Source organism: Typha angustifolia, chromosome 10, assembly GCF_048772165.1.
Source record: "Typha angustifolia cultivar Huaian chromosome 10, ASM4877216v1, whole genome shotgun sequence".
In the NCBI taxonomy this organism is placed as follows: domain Eukaryota; kingdom Viridiplantae; phylum Streptophyta; class Magnoliopsida; order Poales; family Typhaceae; genus Typha; species Typha angustifolia.
Window position 1 is genome coordinate 11646005 of NC_133248.1, and position 24925 is coordinate 11670929.

Genomic DNA, 24925 nt, shown 5'->3' on the forward strand with positions numbered 1-24925 from the left:
ATTTCTTTTATTGCCTGGTCTCCACCACCACCAGACCATTCTCTATTCCTCTCCCTCTCTCTCTCTCTCTCTCTCTCTCTCTCTCCCCCTCTAAGAACTCTTCCTATTTCTCTTCCCCCTCTCCAAGAAAAGAGAAGAAGCCATGGCTGTTGACTCTAAAGGCTTCTCTATTAGGTTAGTTTCCTTTGATCGTTTTGGAGTTTTGCCTTCTTTTCTTGATCCGTCCTCCTGGATCTGATCTCGTTCTCTTTCATTTTCTTTGTTTTTCCTCTTTTGGACTTGATCCTTTTGAAGAGCGTATACGGCCAAGATGAGAGGCTCAGACTTCGTAAAGTGCTGGCCCTTCGATGGAGGAGGGAACGGAGAGGAGAACGGCCTGTTGCTCCCTCCGATCTCGGTACGAAGGTTCCGATGGTGGTCCGACGAGCTCCAGGACCCGAGATCGCGCCACGTAGAAGCGGAGGCTAGGGTTTCGATCAAGAACGCAGCCTCCGCTGATGATGCGATGGCCGAAACCCTTCCGACGGACGAGGCGGTTGGATCTCCTCCAAGAAATAAGCAAAGGGCGCCGAAGAAGCGTTCGATCTTGGAGCTCTTCGCGGTGGCTCCGCCGATCGAGACCATTCAAGACGAGATGAACGGTGGTGATCTAGGAGATGCAATACATCAAGAAGAGGAACCGGATCAGCGTGGAGGAGATGGGGTACATCAAGAACGACATCTGATAACAGGATGCCGTCAAGAAAGAAGGAAACCCGTCAAAGACGATGAGAGGAGAGGGATGCGCAGGAAGAAGTTGGTACAAAAGAAGAAAGTGCGTCTTGATATCTGCGCTTCCGAAAAGGTATGTACGCCAAACTCCTTCATATGGCTCAGTCGTTTCTATTTTTGGTCTCCTTTCTTGAACCTCCTTTTGGACTCGGTGTACCCTATTGCTACGGCGTTTTAAGATCCTTGTTTTGCTATTATTGTTAATCTTCTCTTGTTAACTATTCTTGTTGATGGATTGGATTGGGGGTTGAATACAAAGTAGGCCTTCCTTTTGATGGTATGGTATGTGATATTTTATGTAAAAATTGATTGTATTGTTACGCATTGGCTCGTGATATAGTGAAATTTATTGTATTGTTGTTGTTGGTGCACAATTTTTCGACGAAATATTGTGGCGCTATGATGCGGAGCTATTAGGTGACTGTTAATTTATTTAATCTGCGTCTTCATCATGTATTCTTTCTAGATATCCTCTCATTCAAATCATTGACTTGGATTCCACGTTAAAAGATATCATTGTCGGCCGCTTAGGAGTCTGTAATTTAATCCGTGCCTGCGATATTAAAATTCTCAGAAAATCTTACTTGTTTCTTGGTTTCTTTACCGTAGCATCGTGGACTTGAATCCACCTCATAAAGAAACATTATCGACAGTACGAGACTCTGTTGGTTAATCTGACTTGTGCTTTTCAAGATTAAACTTCTCTTGGCATCACGGACTTGAATCCACCCCATAAAGATTTACTGTAGACAGTAGGATTCTGTTGGTTGGTTAATCTGACTTGTGCTTTTCAACATTATACTTCTCTTAGCATCATTTGAGTCCACCTCATAAAGATTCACTGTTTACAATATTATGATTCTGTTGATTAATCTGAGTTGTTTTTTCAACATTATACTTTTCTTTGATGTCAGAGTCTGTGTTCTTGATTGTTGGTATCCTTGCCAATGCATCGTGGACTCAAATACTGCTTTACATTGCCCCCATAAGAGTCTCTTGGTTAATTTAATCTGTGCCTTAGACAGTAAAGTTCTCTTCAAAATCAGAATATTGATTTGCCTTCTAGCATATTGCTATCCTCACGATTTTCCACCCTACATGACTTGGATTCCACCTGATATAGATTTTGCTGTTGGCAAATTTGGAGTTCTTGGTTAATTTGCATCTGTGCCTTAGACGTTAAACTTATCTATTAAATCAAAATCTGTATCCTTGTTTCTTTGTATCTTTGCCATAGCATCATGGACTTGATTCTACCTCTTAAAGATTCACTGTTGACAGTATTAGGAATCTATTGGTTAATCTAACGTGCTTTTCAACATTAAACTTCTCTTAGCATCATGCACTGTTGACAATATTAGGGATCTGTTGGTTGATTTTACTCGTGCTTTCAACGCAAACATCTCTTTGATATCTGAATCTGTACTGTTTGCCTTTTGATGTCCTAGCATGGACGGTGAATTCCACTTCACAGAGATTTCACTGCTGATAGAATTAGGTGTTTCTTGGTTAATTTTTTTGTGCCTTCAATAATAAACTTCTCTTCTAAATCAGAATTCACTGCCAATAGCATTCGGCATGATGGTACCCTCACCATTTTCCTTCTCATAAAGATTTCATTGTTGACACTATTTAGGAGTCATATCGGTTAATATAATCTGTATCTTTGCCGTTAAAATTTATGTAAAAAATCCAAATTGGTATTCTTGCCATTTTCTCATGGACGTAAATTCCTCATAAAATATTCATTATTGACAGTATAGGAGTCTTTTGATTAACGTAATCTGTTTATCTTTGACAATGAATTTCTGTGTTAATCTGAATTAGTGTCTTGCTTGAGTCACTTGGAATAATTTTGATCTTTGGCAGTAAACTTCTCTTTGAAACCATAATCTTTGTTTGGCTTCTGACATGATGGTATGCTCACCATTTTTCACCCTGTAAAGATTTTGAATAAACACACGGAATGACTTTCTCCTCTATCAAAGTTGAATAGAGAGCCGAGCTATCACATGTATATATTCACACAATGCAGTTACAATGAGTTGCAGCAAATCCCTTAAATCATGGGATTGGATAGAAAATATAGAATAATTGGATATAATTTGTTAGGGGAGATTTACATAGAATTCATAACTGAATCATTCTAGCTGTCACCACCCTGCAAATGAATGGGAAACTTCCTAACCGTGAGCTTGGATAGCAATGTTTGAAACTGTTTAGCTGATAGACCCTTGGTGAAGATATCAGCAACCTTGTCAATAGTGGAAATGAACTGGACAAAAAGTTGCTTGCTAGCCACGCGCTCACGAATGAAGTGATAATCAATCTCAATATGCTTTGTACGAGCATGAAAGACATGATTGGCCGTAAGATAAATAGCGAAGAGATTGTCACACCACAAAATAGGTGGGTTTGTAAAACTCACACCTAATATTCCAAGAAGACTTTGAATCAAAAAGTTTCACAAGTAGTGTTAGCCATCCCTTTGTATTCAGATTCTGTATTGGAGCGAAACACTGCGCGTTTTTTCTTCGAACTCTAAGAGATAAGATTGGTGACTAAAGAAATGCTGAAGCCACTCATAGAACGTCGATCATTTTGGATGACTAGATCACCCGCCCAATCAGTATCTGAATAAGCATGAAGACAATCAATGAAGCACGCGAAAAAACTAGCTTGTGAGAGCTAGTGTGCTTAGGATAACGAAAGATGTGTTTAATAACACACTAGTGCATTTGTGTGGGTTGATGCATATGTTGGCAAAATTGATTAACAGCAAATGCAATATTTGGTTAGGTGAGAGTAAGATATTGAAGAGCCCCAACTATACTGCAATACATGGTGACATCTTACAAAGGCTCACAATTGCCTTGAGAAGATTTGGATTTGCTAGAGATTGGAGTACATACAGGCTTGGCCATGGACATATTGCTCCGCTGTAATAGGTCATGGATATATTTGCATTGAGTAACCACCAAGGGAAGAAGTACAATGGGTCTCAATACCAAGGAAATAGTTTAGAGGTCCCAGATCCTTGATAGCAAACTCTTTCTACAAAGATTGCACAAGTGCATCAAGACTTGTTTGAGAAGAGCCTGTCAAGATGATGTCATCTATATATACTAGCATAAAAATAGTATAAGTAGACTTGTGCATGATAAAGAGGGATTTGCCAGCCTTAAAAGTAATAGAACCCAAAGTACACAGAGAGGAGCTGAGTCATCGAAACCAAGCACAGGGGGCTTGTTTAAGGCTGTATAAAGATCCATGAAGGCGACATATGACATTAGGATGCGCTGGATCAACAAAGCTTGGGGGTTCTTTCATATAGATAATCTCATCCAAATGACCATGTAAAAATGTGTTTTTGTCATCAAGTTGATGAATGGGCCAACATGAGAACAGTGCGGATCGTAATTGGCTTGATAACCAGGCTGAAAGTGTCAGTGTAGTCGACACCTTCCCGTTGATTGAAGCCTTTGACAACAAGTTGTGCCTTGTAACGGTCTATAAACCCATCAGACTAGTGCTTTATTTTGAAAACCCATTTGCGTCCAATGGTATTGCGTCCAATCGGGGGTGGCTCAAGGGTACAAGTGCCATTATTGATTAATGCTTTGTGTTCTTCACTCATAGCTTGGCACCATTTGGGATTTGTGGATGCTTGAGAAAAGCAAGTGGGTTCAACTATTGTACTAGAAATCATAAAAGCAAGAGGATGCTTGCTTGTGTAACGAGGATTGGACTTGACAAAGCCATTTTTGAGTCTTGTTACCATAGAATGAGAAGACTGAGGCACCATAGCTGGAGTGGGAGAATGGACACATGGCTCATGAACATGAGTGGTGTTAACATCAAGAGCCTTCGAAACAATAGTAGTATTTTGCTGGGAGTCGACATGCAAGGTAGCGTTGACATTGCTAGGGAGTGTTTGTTCTTGGATTGGAATGTTGGTGGTAGTCAAACGAACACGAACGATGCTTCTACGTGGTTGTCAACTATATACCTTTAGTGATGGTGGTGCAGGTGGAATAGTTGATTGAGAAGAGTGCTCCATCAAAGGGACAGTGGGCTGTAATAGCTGAGTTCGTAGGGACTCATTAGTGGTCGACGTGTTAGAACCTCAAAGTTAGCTATAGGCCAGCCGACACTAGATGAAAATATCGATAGGGGGGTAAAATGTTTCTAGGCATGGGTATGGATGAAAGAGGAATAGGGGGAGGAGACGATGAAGAAGTGGGTGTAAATGACTGAAGAGGAAACACAATTCACATCAAAGAAAGCATGACGAGAAATATAGACGCGATCAAGTTGGATATCAAGACTATGATAGCCAGCGTACTCAATTGGATACCCTAAAAAAACACCAGTTGGATACCCTAAAAAAACACAAGGTGTGGAGTGGGGCTCCGACATATGATGAGTGTAAGGTCAAAGATAGGAAAAATAAAGACACCTAAAGGCAGAAAGAAAAGTATAATCGGGCTTTTTGTGAAGTAAGACTTCCCATGGTGATGACCAACGTAAATACCGAGTAGAAAGACGGTTGATATACTGTTGTTTCAAAAACAAAGTCACAATAGTGAGATGGAACACCAGATTTAGGCAATACAGCAAGTCCCGACTCTACAATATGACGATGTTTTTATTCGGCAACCCTATTTTGTTGGGGTGTATGAGGACAAGAAATGCGATGACCAATACCTTGTCTCAAAAGAATGAATTGGATAAAAATTCATGAGCACCATTATTTTGTAGAAACTTGATTTTAATATTCAAAATGTTTTCAACATGAGCACGAAATTTTTGAAAAATCTCACATTCTTAGAACGAACTTTGATAGGGTAAATCCATGAGAGTTTTGAATAATCATCCAAGAAATGAATATAATAACGATAACCATTCTTGGACAAAATAGGACTAGGACCCCAAATATCTATGTGAACTAGTTTCAATGGCTTAGAAGCAAACAAAATATTATTAAGGAAAGGTAATTGGTGACTTTTACTCATAACACATGAAGAACAGAAAACATCATTACATTTAGAAAATGACAAAGACTCTTGACGAAGAAGATGACGAGTAGTATCCATAGCAACATGACCAAGACGATGATGCCATATTGAAAGAGATAGGGAGGATGCTGAGGCAGCAAGGAGAGCGACTAGGGATAAGTGTGAACTGGAAGGTAGAAGACAATATAACCCATTTTGCAAAGGATTTTTAAGAAGTATTTTGCCTGTGGACCGATCCTTCACAACACAAAAGTTGGAATGAAACTCAAATACCAATTATTGTCTTGGATAAATTGAGAAACAGAGAGAAGATTACAAGATATAGAAGAACACGTAGAGCCTTATTAAGGTGGAACAAATGACTATTGGAAATAAAAGAAGAGCCAAGATGGGAAATTATTAAACCTGAGCCATCACCGATTTTGATTTGATCTAGTCCTGCATAACCTCACTGAATAAAGAGATTGACAAGGTCAAATGTAATACAGTGAGATGCGCTAGTGTTTGGATGCCACATGGAATCACCAACATGTGTGTTGGGACTAGGGAGTAGAGCAACATTAGCTTGCGGCATGGGACTTTTTTGTGGAGCACGATATTGATAGTTTTCATTAAAGTGATTGTGGCATGTCAAGGCCAAGTGGCCATGAAGAAAGCTGACTTCGTATTTGAGGCCACGTTGTCCTTTGCCACGATCCTTCCCTCCATGATAAGTTGGTGGAGATGATGTAGAATCTAAGATGATGGGCTTGCACGGTTTGGAGGTGCGTTGCACTATGTTGGCCAAAGGAAAAGTGGTCGGTACTTCAATAAGAGAAGTTTGATCAAGGAGTAGAGAGGCCTCTTGTGTGAGAAGAATTCCATGAAGAGATTCAAGAGTATGGTCAACTCCGATGGCGTTAAGAGCCGTTTTGAACCGCGAGTAGTCAGGACCAAGTCCAAGCAGAAGACTAGATGTAACTTTATCATCTGATAGGGGATGACCAATTGCAGCAAGACTATCCACAATCATCTTGGCTTTGTTAAGATACTTTGCCATTGTAAGAGAGCCCTTTTGTAAGTGATATAGTTGGGTGCGAAGTTGCATAACAATTGCTTGATTCTGTTGAGAGTAATGACGTTCAAGAGTTTGCCAAGCCTCATGTGATGAATACCAATCAATTGTGGAACAATAGCATCATCAACAGAACTTAAGATTCAGCCAAGTGCAATCTGATCACGAATGAGCCGTGATTCGTAAGGGGAATTTGAGGGGACAATAGAGTCAGCACCATCCTAAGCAGAGGATGAAATCATAGGTAGAAGAGCAGGAGCATGACCTTCGACAATGTCAAGTAGCTGGTTGGTGCAGAGGAATGGTTTGAACCGAGTCTTCCACATGAGATAATCGGTAGGGTCTAAGCGAATACCAATGGAAGGAAGGGAGGAGGAGAGAGATGGTGTTGACGTAGAAGCAGCAGATGCCATGAGGTTTGATCAGTGTCGTTAGACAATGGCATCTGATACCATGAAGAGACACACGAAATGATTTTCTCCTCTATCAAAGTTGAATAGAGAGCCGAGCAATCACATGTATATATTAACACAATGCAATTACAGTGAGTTGCAGCAAATCCCTTAAATCATGGGATTGGATAGCAAATATAGAATGATTGTATATAATTTGTTAGATGTGATTTATGTAGAATTCGTTACAGAATCATTCTGGCTGTCAGATTTCATTGTTGACCATTTCCTCTTTGCAATCGGAATTGGTATCCTCATTATTGTATTGTGGGCTTGAATTCTCCCCATGAATATTCACTGTTGACAGAATTGGTTGTCTTTTGTTAATCCAGTCCATCTTTTCAAAAATGAAACTTCTCATTTGAATCAGAATCAATATTCTTGCTTGAGCATCCTTGCCATTGCATCATGGGCTTGAATTCCACCATTATAAGGATCTCATTATTGACTTCTAAATTCATGTAAATATAGTAAAGATTCCACAAGTTTGCTGGTTAACAACTGACACATGCATCTTTACTCAAAGAGATGCCTTGCTTATGGACAAAAGAGATGCCTGGATCACTAAACCAAGGTGATGTATTTCTCTTGCACTGTATACATTCTGCTTGAAAAGCACAATCAATGTTTTCTAGTACTTTCTAAGGTAGCAACTCTCAGCTGGGGAAGTAAGCAGATTCATCAGTTCAAAGGTTAGATTTGTGATACTGTACTAGGTGTTTAGTTTTTGTTCCTGTTGTTTTCTTGACCTTCTCAATTCTTCTCAAATAGGGACTTCTTAAGATCGACGTACTATGCGGTAGACTTAATGGAGTTAGTAGGTGGTTTAGTCAGCCATAGAATGCTTTCTTTTTTTTCATTTTGAATTTTTTTCAAGTGAGGTAATTTCTTACTCAAGGGTTACCTTAATAGAAATGCTTACCTATTTTGCATTTGTCACTGGATGATTCTGTCCCCAATTACCAGTAAGATATTTCAATGATGTATGGGTAGCATTTTTTTTTTTGTGAGTTCAAAAAAATATCAATCACTAACAATACCGGAGATCAATGATGATCAAATGGAACCTGTCATTCCAATGGTACCTTGGTAGTATGAATACAGGTCAAGTGTTTATGAGGTGGAAAAGGGATATGGTTTGATCCCTTAATCGTACTTTTTACTGATTAGAATTTTTCAGAATGAGATGGATGGAGCAAGTACTCAGATGTGTGATTAAATGTTTGAGACGTTAGTTTAGGAGGGGTGAATGTTTTGAGAGATTAAATGTTTAATGGGAGACTAGATTGACTAGTAACTTAGAAAATAGAGAACAAAATTTGTGCGTTTGAATGGCCTCGGGCCCGTTTGAATGTCTGCACATGTTTGCAAAAACAAAGAATGAGAATTTTATGTTCAAACGGCCTCGAGCGCGTTCGAACACGCCACGGCAAGAATACTTTGTTTTTAGGGCTTTATTTCTGTTGCTCGAGTCCAAGGGGTAGCTTCTAGGTATTGTGGAGTGCACCCTAGTTGGATTATATTATGAAATCTATATTCTTCTCCTATCTCTCTCTCTCTCTCTCTCTCTCTCTCTCTCTCTCTCTCTCTCTCTCTTCTTTTTCTCTTATTGCCCCCTAGCCTATATTGGCTAGATCCTTCTCCTCGTCTGTCGTAGCCTTACTTATTTTAGGAGTGACCTCTTTCTCTTCGTCCTATTTTCTTTTCTAATCGCAAATATCCCTATTCACATATCATCCTTTTCCACCCCTTCCATTACCATCAAGAACTCCCTTCAATCCAAATACCCAACCTATCCATCATCAGTCCGGTTCATAGCAGTATTCTTTGGAAAATATGGGAGGTAGCATTGAATTGATGATTGAAAAGAAGATATTTTGGGGGAATATGGATAGATACCTCACAAATGATGAATGGAAGGAATAATTCTCAATGACTGACAAATGATGACTAGTTCTTACACACTGGTGGAAAAGGTTTTCGAGGAGACATTCATAATGGAGAAAATGTGGTTGGAGAAAGATCAATATATACATAATTCTTTCCAGGAAGATAATTGTGGGGGTAGGGCATGGATTTCAAGTTTATTTGAAGGTTGGAGGAATCTTCAGAGGATGCTAAGGTTTTGGTTGCATCAAGAGTTTGCCAGGAAAATTATAAAGCTGAATTGATGAGTTTTCTGATATTATATAGAAAAAAAAGAGGATGATCATCAAGAAAAGGACTGGAGAACATATGAACCAAGAAATGAATGTTGCACTAAAGGTGAAGCAAACTAGCAAAGAATATGTAGTCAATGCTAAAGGGAAAATGACCATTAGATAGAGAATGGAACACTTGAGGGTTTCAGTGAATTACATATAGGAGAAGGTTAACGTGATCAGTCACAAAGTGGTAGTCATCAGAATATAGCAGAACAGATATTGTAGGAAAGCATTCTTTGAATCTAACACAGAGAAAGCACTAGAAGCAAATGGATTTCTTTCTTTCATAACAGATTGGAATCTGGATAAAGTGATTTTAGCGCGAGCTTTTTCTATCACCAAGACCAAATTGGCCTCTTTTCTATATGAATAGCAGAATAGGTTTCCGTAATGATTGGCCCGGGGAGAGCAACAGGAGACCTGGGGAGAGTAAATTTATGCAGCCATTATTTCATTGCCTAGAACGAAGGTGCACAGACCTGTATCTCTTTTAAGTAAGGTTGGCAATAATGATGACTAATGATTTATCTTACAGTTTGTCAAAGTCAGATGGACAGTAGGTATGATGTTGAATATTGAAAATCAACTTTCATATGGCCTAGGCAGCAATATTTAAAGCTTTTTGCTGCATGTATTGAATGTTATTTAGAGGAATGGATGAATGATTATCAAATTAATTAAAGATATGGTAGATAACTCAGAATGTTCTTTAATTATTGATGGAGAAAAGGGAAGGTTATGAATTTTGGAAGAAGAGGCCCGAGATAAGGAGAATCTTTGTTTCTACCGGTTGTGCATATACTTTGACAGACACTTCATGAAGATAGTGATTTTGAGGCACTTCAAAGAAAGTTTCTGATGATGTGTGAAATGTCTCATTTCTTTGATTTACTTGTGAGTATTGTTTGGAAAGATGTATATAATGTTATCCTCCTTTTATTGAATGTTTTTCAGGTCTGGTTTAAGTTTTGGTAATATTTATCCTCCTTTTTTTTGTAGGATTTTCATGTATAATTTAATTGTTGGCATAATTCTCTCTTTTATATAGGTGGATGGGAGGAAACGAATAAATGCTAGAAGATATTCTAAAATGCCAGGTTACACATATTAGATAGGAAACTGGTTCAGGTGATTGGTTACCTCATAGAAATATTTGAGAAGGGATTATTGGCAATAAGAGAGCAGTTCTCTATCCCTTGGAGGATGACTTAAATAATAAATTTATAATTATTATTTAGCTTTTCTTTGAGTGCTATAGTGGGTGATTCACAAGCTTGTTAAGATGGCATTTTTTTAATGAAAAGGTTAGGAATGAAATAATTCCTCTTATTTGTTGGGGAAGGTTTTGTTAAGAGAAGAATGTGGAGGTTCTGGTGTTTCTTTGTAAAGCATTTCAATATAACTTTGTTTGGAGAATTGATCTGGAGACTGGAGGAAATTGGAAATGCGGAAAGATACTCTGGAAAATGTAGATTTAACAAAAAGAGTGTAGTATGACCAGTGGTTGAGAGTTGAGATATCGGTAAAGTTGGATAGATTCCTAACAAATGAAATGATGAATGATTCACAATGACTTTGACAAATGTTGTACTGACAATCAGCTGTGATCATGTTCCATTGTTCTTACACATTGATGTAGATGGTTTTCAAGAAACAAAGGTATACAGAATGTAGAATTGTGTGTTGGTGATGGATATTCTTTTTAAAGTCTTTACCAGGAAGATTTTTATGGGGGCAAGACAAGGATTTCAGGTGAGGTTGTTATTATAGAAAAGGGAATAATCTCTCTCAGGAAGATGCTAATATTTCGATGCATCAAGAGTTTGGGTCAATAAGTATTGAAGTCAGATAGAGGCTATTCAAATGGTGAATAGAGAAAGGCAGAGGAGCTCTCAGCTCATGAAAAAGAGTTGCAGAACATATAAACAAAAAATTGAGTCCTCCAAAATAAAACATATTATGAAGAAACATCAAGGAGCAACAAATTAGATAGAGAATGGAAGAGACTTTATTGAATGACAAAAGGGTGAAGTTTATATATGACCAATGACATAATTGTTTATGATCAGTTAATAGCAGAAAATTGAAATATAGATACTTTCTTCTCGTATATCTACTTTTTCTTGGAGAATCAATTGGATCGAGGTTTAAATCTGATTATTGGGTGTCATATGGGACAGATGAATCCTGTATGTCTATTGGGTGATAGTCTGGGTAGGAATGCAATCATTGAATTTAACTAACTATATTCTTCTCTAAGACATAGTATGGAAGAATGATCAAGTGAGTTTATCCCAACTTGTTCCTAGTCATACCTGAGGTGTTACTTTTTTATTTTAATAGCAGATGGGCAAAGTTGGGATTTCGGAAACACAGTATCTTCTTTTATTATTGATATATCACTTCTGCCAACACATCGTAAATATTTTTGCCCTATTTATAGTTCTATTTATCCTTGGTTATTGTTCCAACAATTTCTGCCTCTAGGTTTCATTCTCTTGATCACTGTGTAATAGTTTTTTTTTTGTCCTATCCCAATCTTGCTTAATCTAATCAGGTCTTAATTTATTGATTGATTCAGAACTTTGAAAGGGCTATCTCTTCAAAGCCTTCCTCAAATTCTTAAACTTCCAAACCGGAGTACCTTTGTTTTTCATAATCATATATCTCCTTTTTCTTGTAAAAAATTTAGACAATCAATTCCAGACAGTCTTCTCAAAGCATGTTCCATCCTGAAGCATTTTCTTTAGACTTCTCAAAGGGAGTATTTTTGAAGATCAATCACCTGCGGTAGAAGATACATATTTTCTCACCAAGTTAGCGAGAAATCTTTCTAAGTTAGCAAAAAATCACTTTGTCTCTCTCGTTGGTCCAAGTTTATTCCACAAATAGGTAGATTAAGGAGTTCAATTCTCTCCACATTAGATTTCTGCATTTGGTTCAAAATTACAACATTGGATCTGCTCACTGTAACATTTAGAGTTTTGGAGGAGTGAATGAATTCCCTTGGTTCACCACCTTGCTGATGGTGGTGGCAGGTCTATGATTAGGAGAGTAAGCCTGACATATTGCTCTTCCCCCATTTCAGAGAAGAGATATATATACCTATCTGACCAAAAGTCTGGTCTTTGAAAGAGGAAGTAATACATGGTATTGCAGCTGCAGAGAAACAAGCAAAGCAGAGAGTTTCAGAGGGAAGGAAGGAGTGCTAACCAAAAGGTGTGGCATTCTCCTATGAAAAAAAGGTCCTCTGTTGCCTGTAGTTCTTATTTATCTGACAAATCATTAATTAAATTTGTAACTATTTTAGTAAGTGTAATGGGAATATAAAACTGCATATTTTAGCTTCTGTACTTAGAGATAATGGTAAGTATGTGAATATTACCTTTATTCCTATCAAATGATTTGGAAGTAGAGGGAGATGTTATTGCCGATTCTTATTGCTGCAGAAGTGTTTCTCAATGGAGTTGTTTTCAAGATACAAGATACAACTCTTAGTGCATTAATGTCTATTGGAGGAGATATCATTGACAACTAGCGGTAAATTAATGCCACAGGTGCTAGGGATATCGAGATACTGTGATTTATAGATTGGATCTTATGGACATTCTTATAATGGGAAGGAAATTTGGTAGGTCTAACAAAAAGGAAAGAGAGTTTTGCAAAGTCACTCTGACTTTTTATTAATAAATTCTTGGTATTTATTAAGCCTTAATAATGATGAAGATATATACTTCTGAATGGAATTGTGGCTTGAAAAGTCAGACTGCTAAGTTAATACAGTAAATTTTGCAGGAAAAATATTTTGGGTAAATTAATGAAGCCATAATGGTTTAGAGGCTTAAGGGATTGAGAAAGGTTCTGGAGAATGGTCTTATTTGGATCAGTTATTGGTAAGAAGTGGGTGTAGATATCTGAAACTCATAATGGTGCGAGAAGATTCCGAGATGAATCCAATTGATGAGGAGCCTTTTCATTTCCAGTGGTGAAGTGGTCAACTAATGTGAAGATCTGTTAATCTTGAAAGAAAATTGGAATAGAAAATGGAACTAGAATAGATAGTTTCTTTCTTTGTAGAGTTCCCAACAGTGGAAATGGCAGAGGATGCATTAAAAGAAAAGGGAGCTTGGTTGGAGGTTTTATGAACATTGAGGCTTTTCAACGAGATTTTGGAGTTCAAAGGAAATTGCAGTGCAGACATCATGGTTGATAATTAAAGGATTCCTTATATACTGCTAGGAAGAATTTTCCCAACTGATATCTAAATTTGCAAACTAGAAATCATAGATTAAAGAACAAAAAGAGGTTTCTTAATGGTTAATGTATATTTTAAGTTCATCACCTAACAACTTAAGTTTTTGAATCAACTAGTTATCTAATAATATATTAGAGGTACTTTATCTTACAGGTCATGAGTTCAAATCTTGTCAAAATCTACTTAATCTCTACTTTCTATTGTCTATTCTTGAAGGTGATGATGCTTATCCTTGTATCAATCTTTCCTCACTTGCGGTGTATATAGGGGGGCTACACATGAGGAGATGCTGAATGTAATACATACATTGTTTGTATGTTACTTAACATTCTAAGATTTTGGCTTAATTGATTATCTAACAAGGTTGAATCTGAAGATAGTGACTCCTGGTGGCTTGGAAAATTCTAGATGAATATCTGGTTCACAGAGTAGTTATATATGAATGTCCCTAACTAATTAATCTAGAGGAGGAAGCAAGAAAGATGACTGATGATGGATTACAGAGACAACTTAATAAAGAAACATGAAGACATGAAGGAGAAGAATGTGGCAGAACAAATTGATCCAGATGTTTTATGGAGTAAATCGGGGGAGAAAGGGAAGAATGTGTATAAGTGTATTCTTAGCGAAGGAAAAGTAAATAATTAAGAAGTAATGATGGAAGAAGGGGTGAAATTGAAGGTTGCAAAAGAAGGATAGGAGATGATATCCAAAGTGTAAGGAGATTGAGATTTTTTTTAAGAAAAAAATCCAGCTAAGAAGGTGTGACCTACTCATAGAAATTAAGATAATATGCCATGGCAATGAGAGGAAGTTCTTTTGGGAAGGGATACCTGGGTGGGAATGATGGCAGCACATGTTCCTTTCATGGAGTAAGAGAAGAGGAAGGAAAAAGAACACAGGAGAACAGAGAAGAGGAGAAAGGTATCAATGAAGAGCACTCATCATTTGGTCTTACTATTGAGATTGATATCCAGCCAATTCAGGCTGGCACTAGTAAAAGAAGAAAGAATAGAAGAACAAGTGCAAATAGTGCTGCAATAAACCAAAGTATTGGAATCATCACCAAAAAAGGATGGAAGAATGTAAGCAGTAAGGAGATCATGTCACAAATTGGAATAGGGGCCCATCAATAGCAACTTCTAGTTAATTTACTTTCATTGAGTTTTTAATTCCTAACTCAGAATTGAGATTGTTTCTAAAAAGGCATGGCATGTGAGGATGCGAATGGCATGACCTGAAGACGTGAGCTTCATTTCAGAAAACTACAAGTGCTTGAGGACTTAAATGGCTTTGTGGCTTGGATGGTGTGGCTTCGTGAAGCTATGTTTAATCAGTTGAGGAAAGATGTCAGAGATCAGTACTCAATGCAATTGATTTGGACAGGTGCATCCAAGGTTTGTGGTATTGATCTTCATGTGAGGTTAAGCTGGTTGTCTAAGAGTCCTTTGTGATGGGTTGCATTTCTAAGACTTGCCTTGGGGACTTGGGTTTTGAACCTCAATGGGCTGTCTTGCAGAAAGTCTGACATGATATGAGGTCTAAGCTACACCTTAGGAGCTCGGTACTTGGCTTGAGGGCTTTAGCTGTTCTATGGGATCGATAGCATGGAGGTGCCCAATTATGGAGTAATCACAATGAAAGTTGGTCAAGTGGCATTTACTTAATGGCATTCTAGTTGGCTGCATGGAAAGGTCAGGTATGGACACTGTGGAGTAGACACTCATGTTTAATACATAGTGTAGCACTGAGAGAGGAGATCGAGGATCGTGTTTGGCTGTGTTGTGCAATTCCATTGAATTGGGCATCCCTATGATAAGAATTCTAAGTTGGCTCTCCTCAATATGTGATATTAAGGCATCGCACCAGATTTTGTTAAGTGAAATATCTAACCCCCATGACAAGTGGTATAAGTGGAAAGGTTGCCGCTCTATTTAGTGTAACACTATCTGTGGGCTACATACATGGGAGATCAAAAAAAAAAAAAACAAAGGAGAAATCACTGTCAACTCATCTGCCACAAGCTCTTGTAATGTTAAATTGAGTGTTGTCAGTTGTGAGTTATTGGTGGGGGAGGAATGTGGGAGTTTCAATAGTAACATAAGGTAGATACTTTTTTTTTTCCCAAGGATTATCTCCAAAGAAAGGCAATACCAATAGCAAAGCCTTCTATTAAGAATCCTAATTAGATTAGGACTCTCAAATATTCATCTAAAGCCTCTAGGAATATAATATGACAATTTTGGCAAGTTCAAGTCTGATGATCTGTCTTAGCATAATTCTCCTACCAAGATTTGTTTGGCCAGACCCAATTCCTTCACTACAACCTCTCCTGATAACTATTTCTTGAGGTTATCTCCTTCATATTTGATCTTGCAACAAGCATATCATCAACATACATGAGTAATACAATGTAAGAGCTGTCAAATCTTTTTATATAGCAACAGTGGTCTGTTTTGCATATGTTGAAGCAATGTGCAGACATAAATCTATTAAACTTGAGATACCACTGGCTAGGAATTTACTTCTGACCATACAAACTCTACTTGAGTCTACATACTATATTTTCTTTACCTTGAGCTGCAAAACTCTTTGGTTGATGCATGTAGATTTTTTCCTTTGGGTCACCATAGAGGAATGCGAAAACATTTCAGTATAGTCAATACCTACTGCCCTTTGCTGAAGTCCTTTTACCACCAATTTGGCCTTATACCTCTTATGCCATCATGTTCTTCTTTCAGCATGTAGACCCACTTGTTATAAAGAGCGTTCTTTCCTACAGATGGACGTATCAACTCTCATGTCTAATTTGACATCAATGAGTCAGTCTCTTCATCTATAACTATTTGCCAATAAATGCTACTATGAAACTGCAAAGCATCTTCAAAACATTATGGCTCACAATCGTCAATCAACAATAAATTATATACAGAAAGAGAATAGTGTTCTGGTTCTACCCTGTTATATCGACTCTTAAGAGTTTCTCTTTCTTTATCTTAGAAGCAATACCCAAAATTATTTTGCCTATATTTGGAGATGTGACAATTTTACCTCCTTGTCTCCATATCTCCTATGTTTATTGGATTAACAATGTACGCTGCATCTGTCAAAAATTCCTTAGGCAAACCAACGTGCAACCTTAGAGTTTAGCTTCAAACCAAATAAAGCCTAACAAGCTCTTATAATATTAAGTTGTATGCTGCGTTATGTGTTATGTTGCAAGGATGGCTGTGCCAGCGGCGTATCGACACGTGACATAAAAGCCGCACGGCACCCCTCCTAATGCATCGCCGCTCACCATCGACCTCGTCGCCGATCGCCGCCCGCCGCCGCTCGATCATCGTTGTTATGTTGTAACATCAACTTCTAAGAAACCTTATTAGATTAGGACTCCCAAATATTATTTTAAAGTATATAGGAATTAATGCAACAACTTTAGCAAATTCAAGTTCGATTAAGTCTTCACTTCATAACATAAGGAATTCATGGGCTAAACAAGGACGAGCATACAGTATCTAGTGGTTGCTCTTGTGTGGTGAATCTTGGGCAACCCTGGTTGTTTGGCAAACACTAGGGATATGATGAAGAAGCTATTTGCAGTCTGTGATGGTTTGTATTGGTAAACTTTAGTCATCATAGATTAAGAATTTAGCTTACTCCGCTTTAGGGTGTAAACGACTCAAATGTGGGGAATCATATTGGCGATTTTGTGCTTGGTTGCTTGGTTGTCAAGAGGATTGCAAGAAAAAAGATAACTTAATGAATTTGTGTCATTCAATGCAAAAGATAGCAAATAGAAGCCTAAAGATTGGAGTGTATTTTTTGGTAATTGCACTTGTTGAAAAAGTGATCGTTCTTGTGTGGTCATCAGTAGCAGAATTCCTTGTAATTTGGGTGTACTTGCTTACAATCATGATCGAAGAAGATACTTGTCGATTCGAGTTGCTATTCTGAACAGAACTTAACATGAAACTTTCGAAGATAGTAAGGATCAATCTAACTGTTGAAATGATCTAAGATTCAAATATATTGTTCATCTGAAAGTTAGGAATCATACACTACTGGAATCTTGTCAATCGAACTTATGGATCAAAAGTTATAGTGGATATACTGACCAAAGGTCATGAGATAGCATGATAGACATGGATGATATGGTTTGGGTTATGGAACGAAATAATGATTAAGATGGGTGGAATAGTATCTTAAACAAGATAAAGGGGAGAAGGGAGCTTCTAGGTTTGGCTGATCACTGGAGTGAAGAAGTCATAGCTGACCTTGAATGCTGCAAAAGAAGGCTAAAAGTTGAACCTATTGAGCAAGCATCTGTTCAATTTTTTGAAAACCATATGATGGAGGATGAGTGCTATGCATTGTAGGGGGCGGGCACCACAATAGAAACATCATCAGTGGCCAAAGCTGCTATAGATGAATCATAGAGTATTTCTGAAGATAAAAATCCAAATAAGTCTCTATGAAATGTTTTAGTTTCTGATATTGAGAGCGAGAGCGAGAGCATTGTGGTCAACGACATGATTAAACTGTTCATAAACATGATTCCTCAGCAACAAGCAGCGATTGCGAACTCCAAGCAAGAGCATATAACACATAATATAATTGACAGTGCTCCTGAAAGCTGCAGAATCTGCATGATAGGATGCACTAGCAAATTGTAGAGGGAAAGAGGGTTCTAAAGCCTGTAATTCATGCAAGAAATCTAACACATAGAAAATTGCTGAATAGATTGATCACCTTATTAAGTAGTTTGAGCACTTGATAAAAGGTGTTAATCTCGCACCAACAATCTGGATGAAGTGCAACACGCAAATCTCAAGTTTCCCAGGAAGCATATTTCTTAGGAATAGACCCTTTTCATCCAAAGCATCATAAAGTGCATGATTACATTTGTTGAGTTGGCTAGATAGATCATAGAACAAAGTAAGAAAGGGAGAGTCACTGGCAGGATTGAAACAATCATGACGAGGTTGATGTAGTGACAGCAACCTCAATAGATGATGAGAGCTCCATATCACTCTGAAATGTTTCTCAACACTAGCTTCTGATTGTGCAGTACATGCATGCATGTGACATTTTATGTAGAGCTGAGCAATATGTACCTGCATTAAACTTTTGTCCTTTTTACATTCTTGGTTTGTGATATTTCCCATAGCCTTATGAAAAATAGGGTACATTTCAGTGGAATTGAACACTGCAGATTGCTTACTATGGATGTGATGCTCATTACCACATTTTTTTCAAGATTGACTTTCTCTAGGGTGTGGTACCTGGTGCATGATTTAACTTTTAATTGTTTGCTTTGCTGTCTTATGCTAGTGGGGTAAAAGTAAAATTATTTTAAGTGATTGTGCCTAAGCTGACTCATGGTTATTAATTTTCTTTCCTCAATTCCTATTTTGATTGGCACAACAGTGCCAGAACCTAGCATCAAAATGATAGGCTTCTGTCATCTGGAATATTAACTAAGAGAATATGATAACTTTGTAACTTTAGATCCACATTTTTCTAATCAGCAGTGAATTTTAGTGGACATGCTAAACACTGTTTCATATGTTCATTTTATTGTTCTACAATTTGTTCATTTCATTAGACGTCCTTTGGCAGAGCATTAACAGGAAATTCATTGAGTTTCTTCCTTTTCCAGGGAAAAGTTGGTAAACTCAAAAGGCCCTCTTCAGTCGATAAGTCTCGTGGACCTAAACATTTTAATTGCAATAAACAGCTTAAGAATTTGCAGAGAAAGCTTGTTGTTATTCAGAAAAATAAGCAAGAAAAAGTGAAATGTCCATCAAAGAAGGATAAATTGAAGTATGTCAAAAGTGTGAAGCCGATGTGCAAAACCAAGGAGCTACCAAGAGTTCTTCCCTTACATAGTATTCTTAAGAGTTGGACGCAAGCTGCTTCCAGTGAAAAGGGGAAGGCAGCATGTTGTTCGCAAGACAGTGACCTCGTGGATATTTCTCATGAACCAACTAAGCATGTTAGCTTTTCAGGAGTCGACAACATACTTGGATGTGGGAAAAGATGTTCGTCCACTGAGATACCTCAATCGCTAAGCCCCAGCAAAATAGTTTCTCATGTTTTGTCTCCATCATCATCTATGGACAAATCAATTGTGTGTGATAAGTGCCTACCAGCTACTGAGGAACCCCAGGTAATGAAAGTAAGTGATAACAATATTGCTACTAGCTCCGTAGAGAGGACTGCTGATGTATCTTTTGAGAGGAAACAATGGGGTGATTCTTGTGGTCCTGCGGATCCCAATGCATCTACTGATCATTGTAGGGTTTCCTCTGACACAGACAGAGAGCTGTTTTCTGGCTCATTAGATTTAAACAGTGCAGTGCAGGAGTGTGCTGATTTTAATTGCTCTGGTAATGCTAACCCAAGTTTGTCACCTAGTCGCGCGTGTAGTGAACCAAAGGTGCTGAATCACGTTCATCCATGGATTTTCAAGTGTCACTCTGATGAAGAGATTCTTCATGATGAAAGACGTCAGAGGACCTGTGATCCTTTGAAAAGTCCGTCCTGTTTCAGCGGAAAGTCTGCTCCATGTTCTGACACTGTAGTTTCATCATCCCCAGTAATAGATCCTACTTTGCACTTAACTCCTTTTGAAATACAAGGAACTAAAAATAAAGAGCAGTCTCCATCTTGGAACCCTAGGGTGGATATACTCAATCTGGATCCAGAATTTCAATTAAATGGTCATTTCTCTCCAACAAAGTTTATAAGTGATGCTTATTGTTCATCCGATTCTAATAAATATATGGAGTCAAGGCTGTTGGCAGATCCAGTTTTTTCTGGCCGATGTAACAGAATCAACAAGGAAAGAATTGGTTTGCCTCTGACTTTAAAAGGAGAATTCAACCAGTTGCCTTTAAGTTCTAGTTGCTCTTGTACTGAACTATGTAAGAGGCAAAGCTCAAAAATGGATTCTGTTCATAGCCCTTCACTTCTATATCATGTTGAGCCCAAGAGCAGCAATTATAAAATGAAAGGGAAGTTTCCTTCTGTGTCACTCTCTCAGACAGATCTATCCAATCAGTTTCTGCAGCAGTACTGCTCATCTGCAGAAGCCACATCATCTGGTTTGAGTTTTAGTGATCATCAGCATTTTGAGCAACTGAAAGTGCAGAAGCATAATTTACAGAACAATGCCAATAGTTCTAGCTGTGTAGGTCCAAATGAATTGGAAGTGTGTTGTTGGTGCAGCAAACATAATCAAACTCAAGTCGATAATGTGAAGTTTCACATTGAAAGAAACTCTGGTGATGAGTTTCAACCTGCCCTCGGACAAACAATGCGTTTGATGGGTAAAAATGTTACGGTTGGTATTAGCGAAGAAAGCAGACACCTTTATGATGAGAAGATATGGACAGACAAGGTAATAAGTAAAGAAAGAGGCTTGTCTCTGAATGTATCTGATAATTCAAATCTCAGACCTTGGCTGCAAGAGGAAAATGTTTCATGGGCAGGGACACCAAATGATACTCCATTTGACTCACTTGGTGACTTTTTAATTAGTGATACTCATTCTACTTGTATGCATCTCGAGTGCCAACCTCAATGCATATCACTTGGGGGCATTTCCCCCTCCACCCATCCATATCCTGCACAATGTTCGTCGAGAAGTAGTTCTAGTTCTATGGTCGATTTTCTATCAGAAAGTTCAACTGATGGAATGATGCATGAGAAATCGGCAATGTCCTTTCAAAATGGTTGCCAGCATGTGCTTCTCAGTTCAACAGATTGCAAACATAGTCAAAGTGTTTCTTATACATTGCCTTCAACTTCCCTCCCCTCTTTTACTGATCATAACAATAGCAGATTTACCCGACATCTGGCAGCTTGCTTTTCAGCAAGTCTTCCTAATTGGTGGTTAACTGCAACGCAGCAGGGTAAAATGCAACAGTCTTCGAGTCATTATTCTGTTCCATTTTCTGCGCATCATTCATGCTCTATGCCTTCCAACGTTTTTACTCTCTTGAATTCATTCCCACCTCGGATGATTTCTTTTCCTCTCTATAGTGATGGTTTCTCTCAAGCATATGGCTTGTACACTCCAGCTCCTGTAGTTCATCCATTTTCTGTTTCATCTTTCACAGCAAGCAAATCAGGTTCTGCAGCAAATACCATGTACAAGAGTCAGACAACTAATAACACCAGCAAGTTTTCATATCCCAATGATCTGGATAATGTAAACAGGTTTAAAAGAAGGCCTATAGATAGAGATGATATATGCACAAAAACTTTGAAGAAGCCTAATCTGGTTAAAGAAGATTCAAGTACTGCAGGACAACAAAGGAGTAGAGGATGGTTGCATGATTTTACAAAGTGATGTAAGCGAATCAGAGACTCAAGCTTAAGAAATAGATCGCTGATATTTTCCTTCCAGTGAGAGAATGAGAAGGGTGTAGTAGTGGATTTTTTACAGTGTTGATACTATGTCAAGGTCAGGATCTGCAAAACTTGGTAGTGGGGTGGAAACATATCCTAAAACTGAGTCAAAACACAGAATAGGATTATTCTAGAGTCTAGACCAATTTGGCCAACTATGCATTTCCTATTGGAAGTAATTCTTGCAGTGTTACAGAGTCAGAAGAAAACAGCAATGCTTTACAGGTCTAAAACCAAGTGCAAGCTTATCAGATCAACTTTGGTCTCCTAACTTCTGTAGTTATACTATCAGGACTTCAATCCTTATAAGACAGGTAACTAAAGTATCCACAATAAGTTCATTTTCCATATTTCTGTTCATAGTGCTGAAGCATTTCATTTTCAAGCTGTATACTCTTCTGGAGTGTGCTTTTGTTTTCCCTCTGCTATTTTTTTCTCTTGTAGTAATTAATTTCTTGGTTATTTGTTTTTTAAATGTTTGGAAAATTAATAAGTTTCTTCTTTCAATATTTTCGTTATTATTTTGTTCTAGCAGGTATATCTTCTCATTTTTGTGCATACGTGACTGGTAAAGCGTCCTACAAACTTCAAACTTACAATGTATTAGCTGCTAGGGACTGTTATAACTTGAAATGCATCAACAAATGCTGTCATTGGATGAGCGCCCCATTTCATTGGTTGCTGATCCGAACATTTACTCTTTTATCTTATTATCATACTTGGTCATAATCATGGCCCTCATACTGATGTCCTCATACGGATTCCCGCACTTTGAGCAGTGTGGGAAACTAGAGAATTTGGTCGAGTTAATTCCGGCTGGGCTGATAAAATCAGGGACGAGGAACTTTTATTGATTTTTGCTTTTTGATTGGAATGATCAGCATGATAAATAACTGAATGATGGTGATTACATCGCAAATCATGGCAGAGCATGATATTTATCTTTTAGTCACTACCGTAGCTGACAATATGGTCTTCTGATGATTTCTCCTTTTCTAGAAACAGCAACCTTTCAAGGTAAACTTTCTGCAACTTTGTTAAATTTCTCTCATTCTTACTGTGAATTGGGCTGCAATATGAAGACCAACTGAAAAAGGACAGAAGACAGTGGTGCATGCAATGATGGAGTTAGATGCAATGAGCCTACATGGAGCATTAGGTCATTAGGTGTACTACTGTACTTTAAAACAAAGGAATAGAAGACACGATTGAGACGGAAGTGGTACTTGGATTTTCGGAAGTATACTCAATAATCAATATCAAGGAATAGTATGTTGTTACTAGACAATTCTGACTATTTAGGTTAGATTATTAGATGACTAAATGACTAGAATAGACAATTAGGTCCTCTTTATGCTTGAGAATTATTTTTCCTAAGAGGTGGGGAGACTGCTTTGAAGTCGGGGCGTTAGTAGTAAATGTCCTTACAACATGGATAAGAGTGTGTTTAGTTATCAAAAGTGGAGTTCAATGAAGTGATTAGATTTTAATAAATTAATGTTCTCTTTTTATAAAAGAAAAAAAAAACTATTTTTGATAGGTGAAAAAGGTCACTTCTTAATTTATTTTCTTAAAGTTTTTAGAAGTGACTTTTTTCTATACTTTTTAGTAATCAAATTACACTCAGGTAAAGAGGTTTCATGAGTTTAATTTTGAAAATGATTTAGTAGGAAAATTTTATATTTTCAAGTGCTTACATTTTGTTCTGGTCGCACGTCTCATCGTCTCTACTTCAGGTTCCATTCTATCCCGCTGCTTACGTGGAGTTGTCATATTTCAATAGTTTATTAATTGTCATTCATTTATAAATTTTCATTTGTAAATGTATAACATTTATTTCTTCTGGATTCCAAATGACAGTGACCCAGACACATGGGTCAACTGTATCTCTCTAAATTAAGATAGCTTTTTCCTAAAAGAAAAACTAAAATAAGATAGCTGAAAGTTATGGATAACTATACCGTGTCTTCCCCAGTTTTTGTTCATTCCAGTTCTGCTCATCAAATATTACACCAAAGTGAATTCTAAATTTATTTACAAGGACTAAGTGACTTTTATTCCACATAGGTGTCATATAAGCTCGTAAAATAGCTTTCATAGTGATTTTGTTTAACAAAAGTTACCAATTCAATGAGGAATTTTTAATATCCGTAGAAGAATAGATATTGATGTGTAAACTGTTGACTTATTCGGCGATTTATATACACTTATCTTTGGTTATTTACATATATCCAAAATTGCGGAAAGAAAAAGTGATTAATACTTCATAAAAGAAGTTTGATATTGGCAATTATGGAATTCAACAGCAAAAAATGGAGTTCAACACATTGCTCAAAATGGCTGGTAGGAGTTCGACACTTTTTTTGGTTATGTTGACTAGAAATCATCTAGTAATGTAATAAATCTGGAATTTATTTACTAGTCCTGTTCCAAATTTTACTTACCAAGATAGCTTGCTCTTTAAACTTATTATTAAAAAAGTTTATTTATTTGTAGCTCTAATTAAATGATGAACTCATAATCATTTTAGTTTCTACCAACCATTGATGATTAGTTCAATGTTTTTATCTTACGCTAAAATATTAGAATAGTTAAATGATTTATTTGTAATAATTCATTTAAGTTAGTGTTTCATCAAGTTAAGTTTAAAACTTTATTTTTATACAAAAAAATTTACCTTATTCGTGTTTTTGCTTTGGAAGCGAAATGCTTATAAGTTCCACATTTCTTATAGGGCTGAAATAGACTTCTTTTTA

At 37.4% G+C, this 24925-nt stretch overlaps 1 protein-coding gene across 2 annotated transcripts; it reads left to right on the top strand.

The window, feature by feature from the left end:
* Positions 1-23688, top strand: LOC140768952 (uncharacterized). 2 transcript variants are annotated; one of them, XR_012105823.1, is made up of 4 exons: positions 1-174; positions 295-844; positions 19414-22483; positions 22705-23688. XR_012105823.1 is itself a non-coding variant. In XM_073109439.1 (3 exons), the coding sequence occupies exons 1-3, from the start codon at positions 143-145 to the stop codon at positions 22108-22110; spliced, it is 3279 nt and encodes a 1092-aa protein (XP_072965540.1). In that variant the 5' UTR covers positions 1-142; the 3' UTR covers positions 22111-22698. The 2 variants fall into 2 exon arrangements, 1 of the variants encoding a protein (XP_072965540.1); XM_073109439.1 differs by lacking the exon at positions 22705-23688 and having other exon boundaries at positions 19414-22698.
* The last annotated feature ends 1237 nt before the right edge of the window (positions 23689-24925 follow it).

Coding starts and splice junctions, on each gene's coding strand:
- LOC140768952 (XM_073109439.1), top strand. CDS start 143: ATGGCTGTTGACTCTAAAGGCTTCTCTATTAG. Junction 175..294: donor TCTAAAGGCTTCTCTATTAG/GTTAGTTTCCTT, acceptor ATCCTTTTGAAG/AGCGTATACGGCCAAGATGA. Junction 845..19,413: donor ATATCTGCGCTTCCGAAAAG/GTATGTACGCCA, acceptor TTCCTTTTCCAG/GGAAAAGTTGGTAAACTCAA.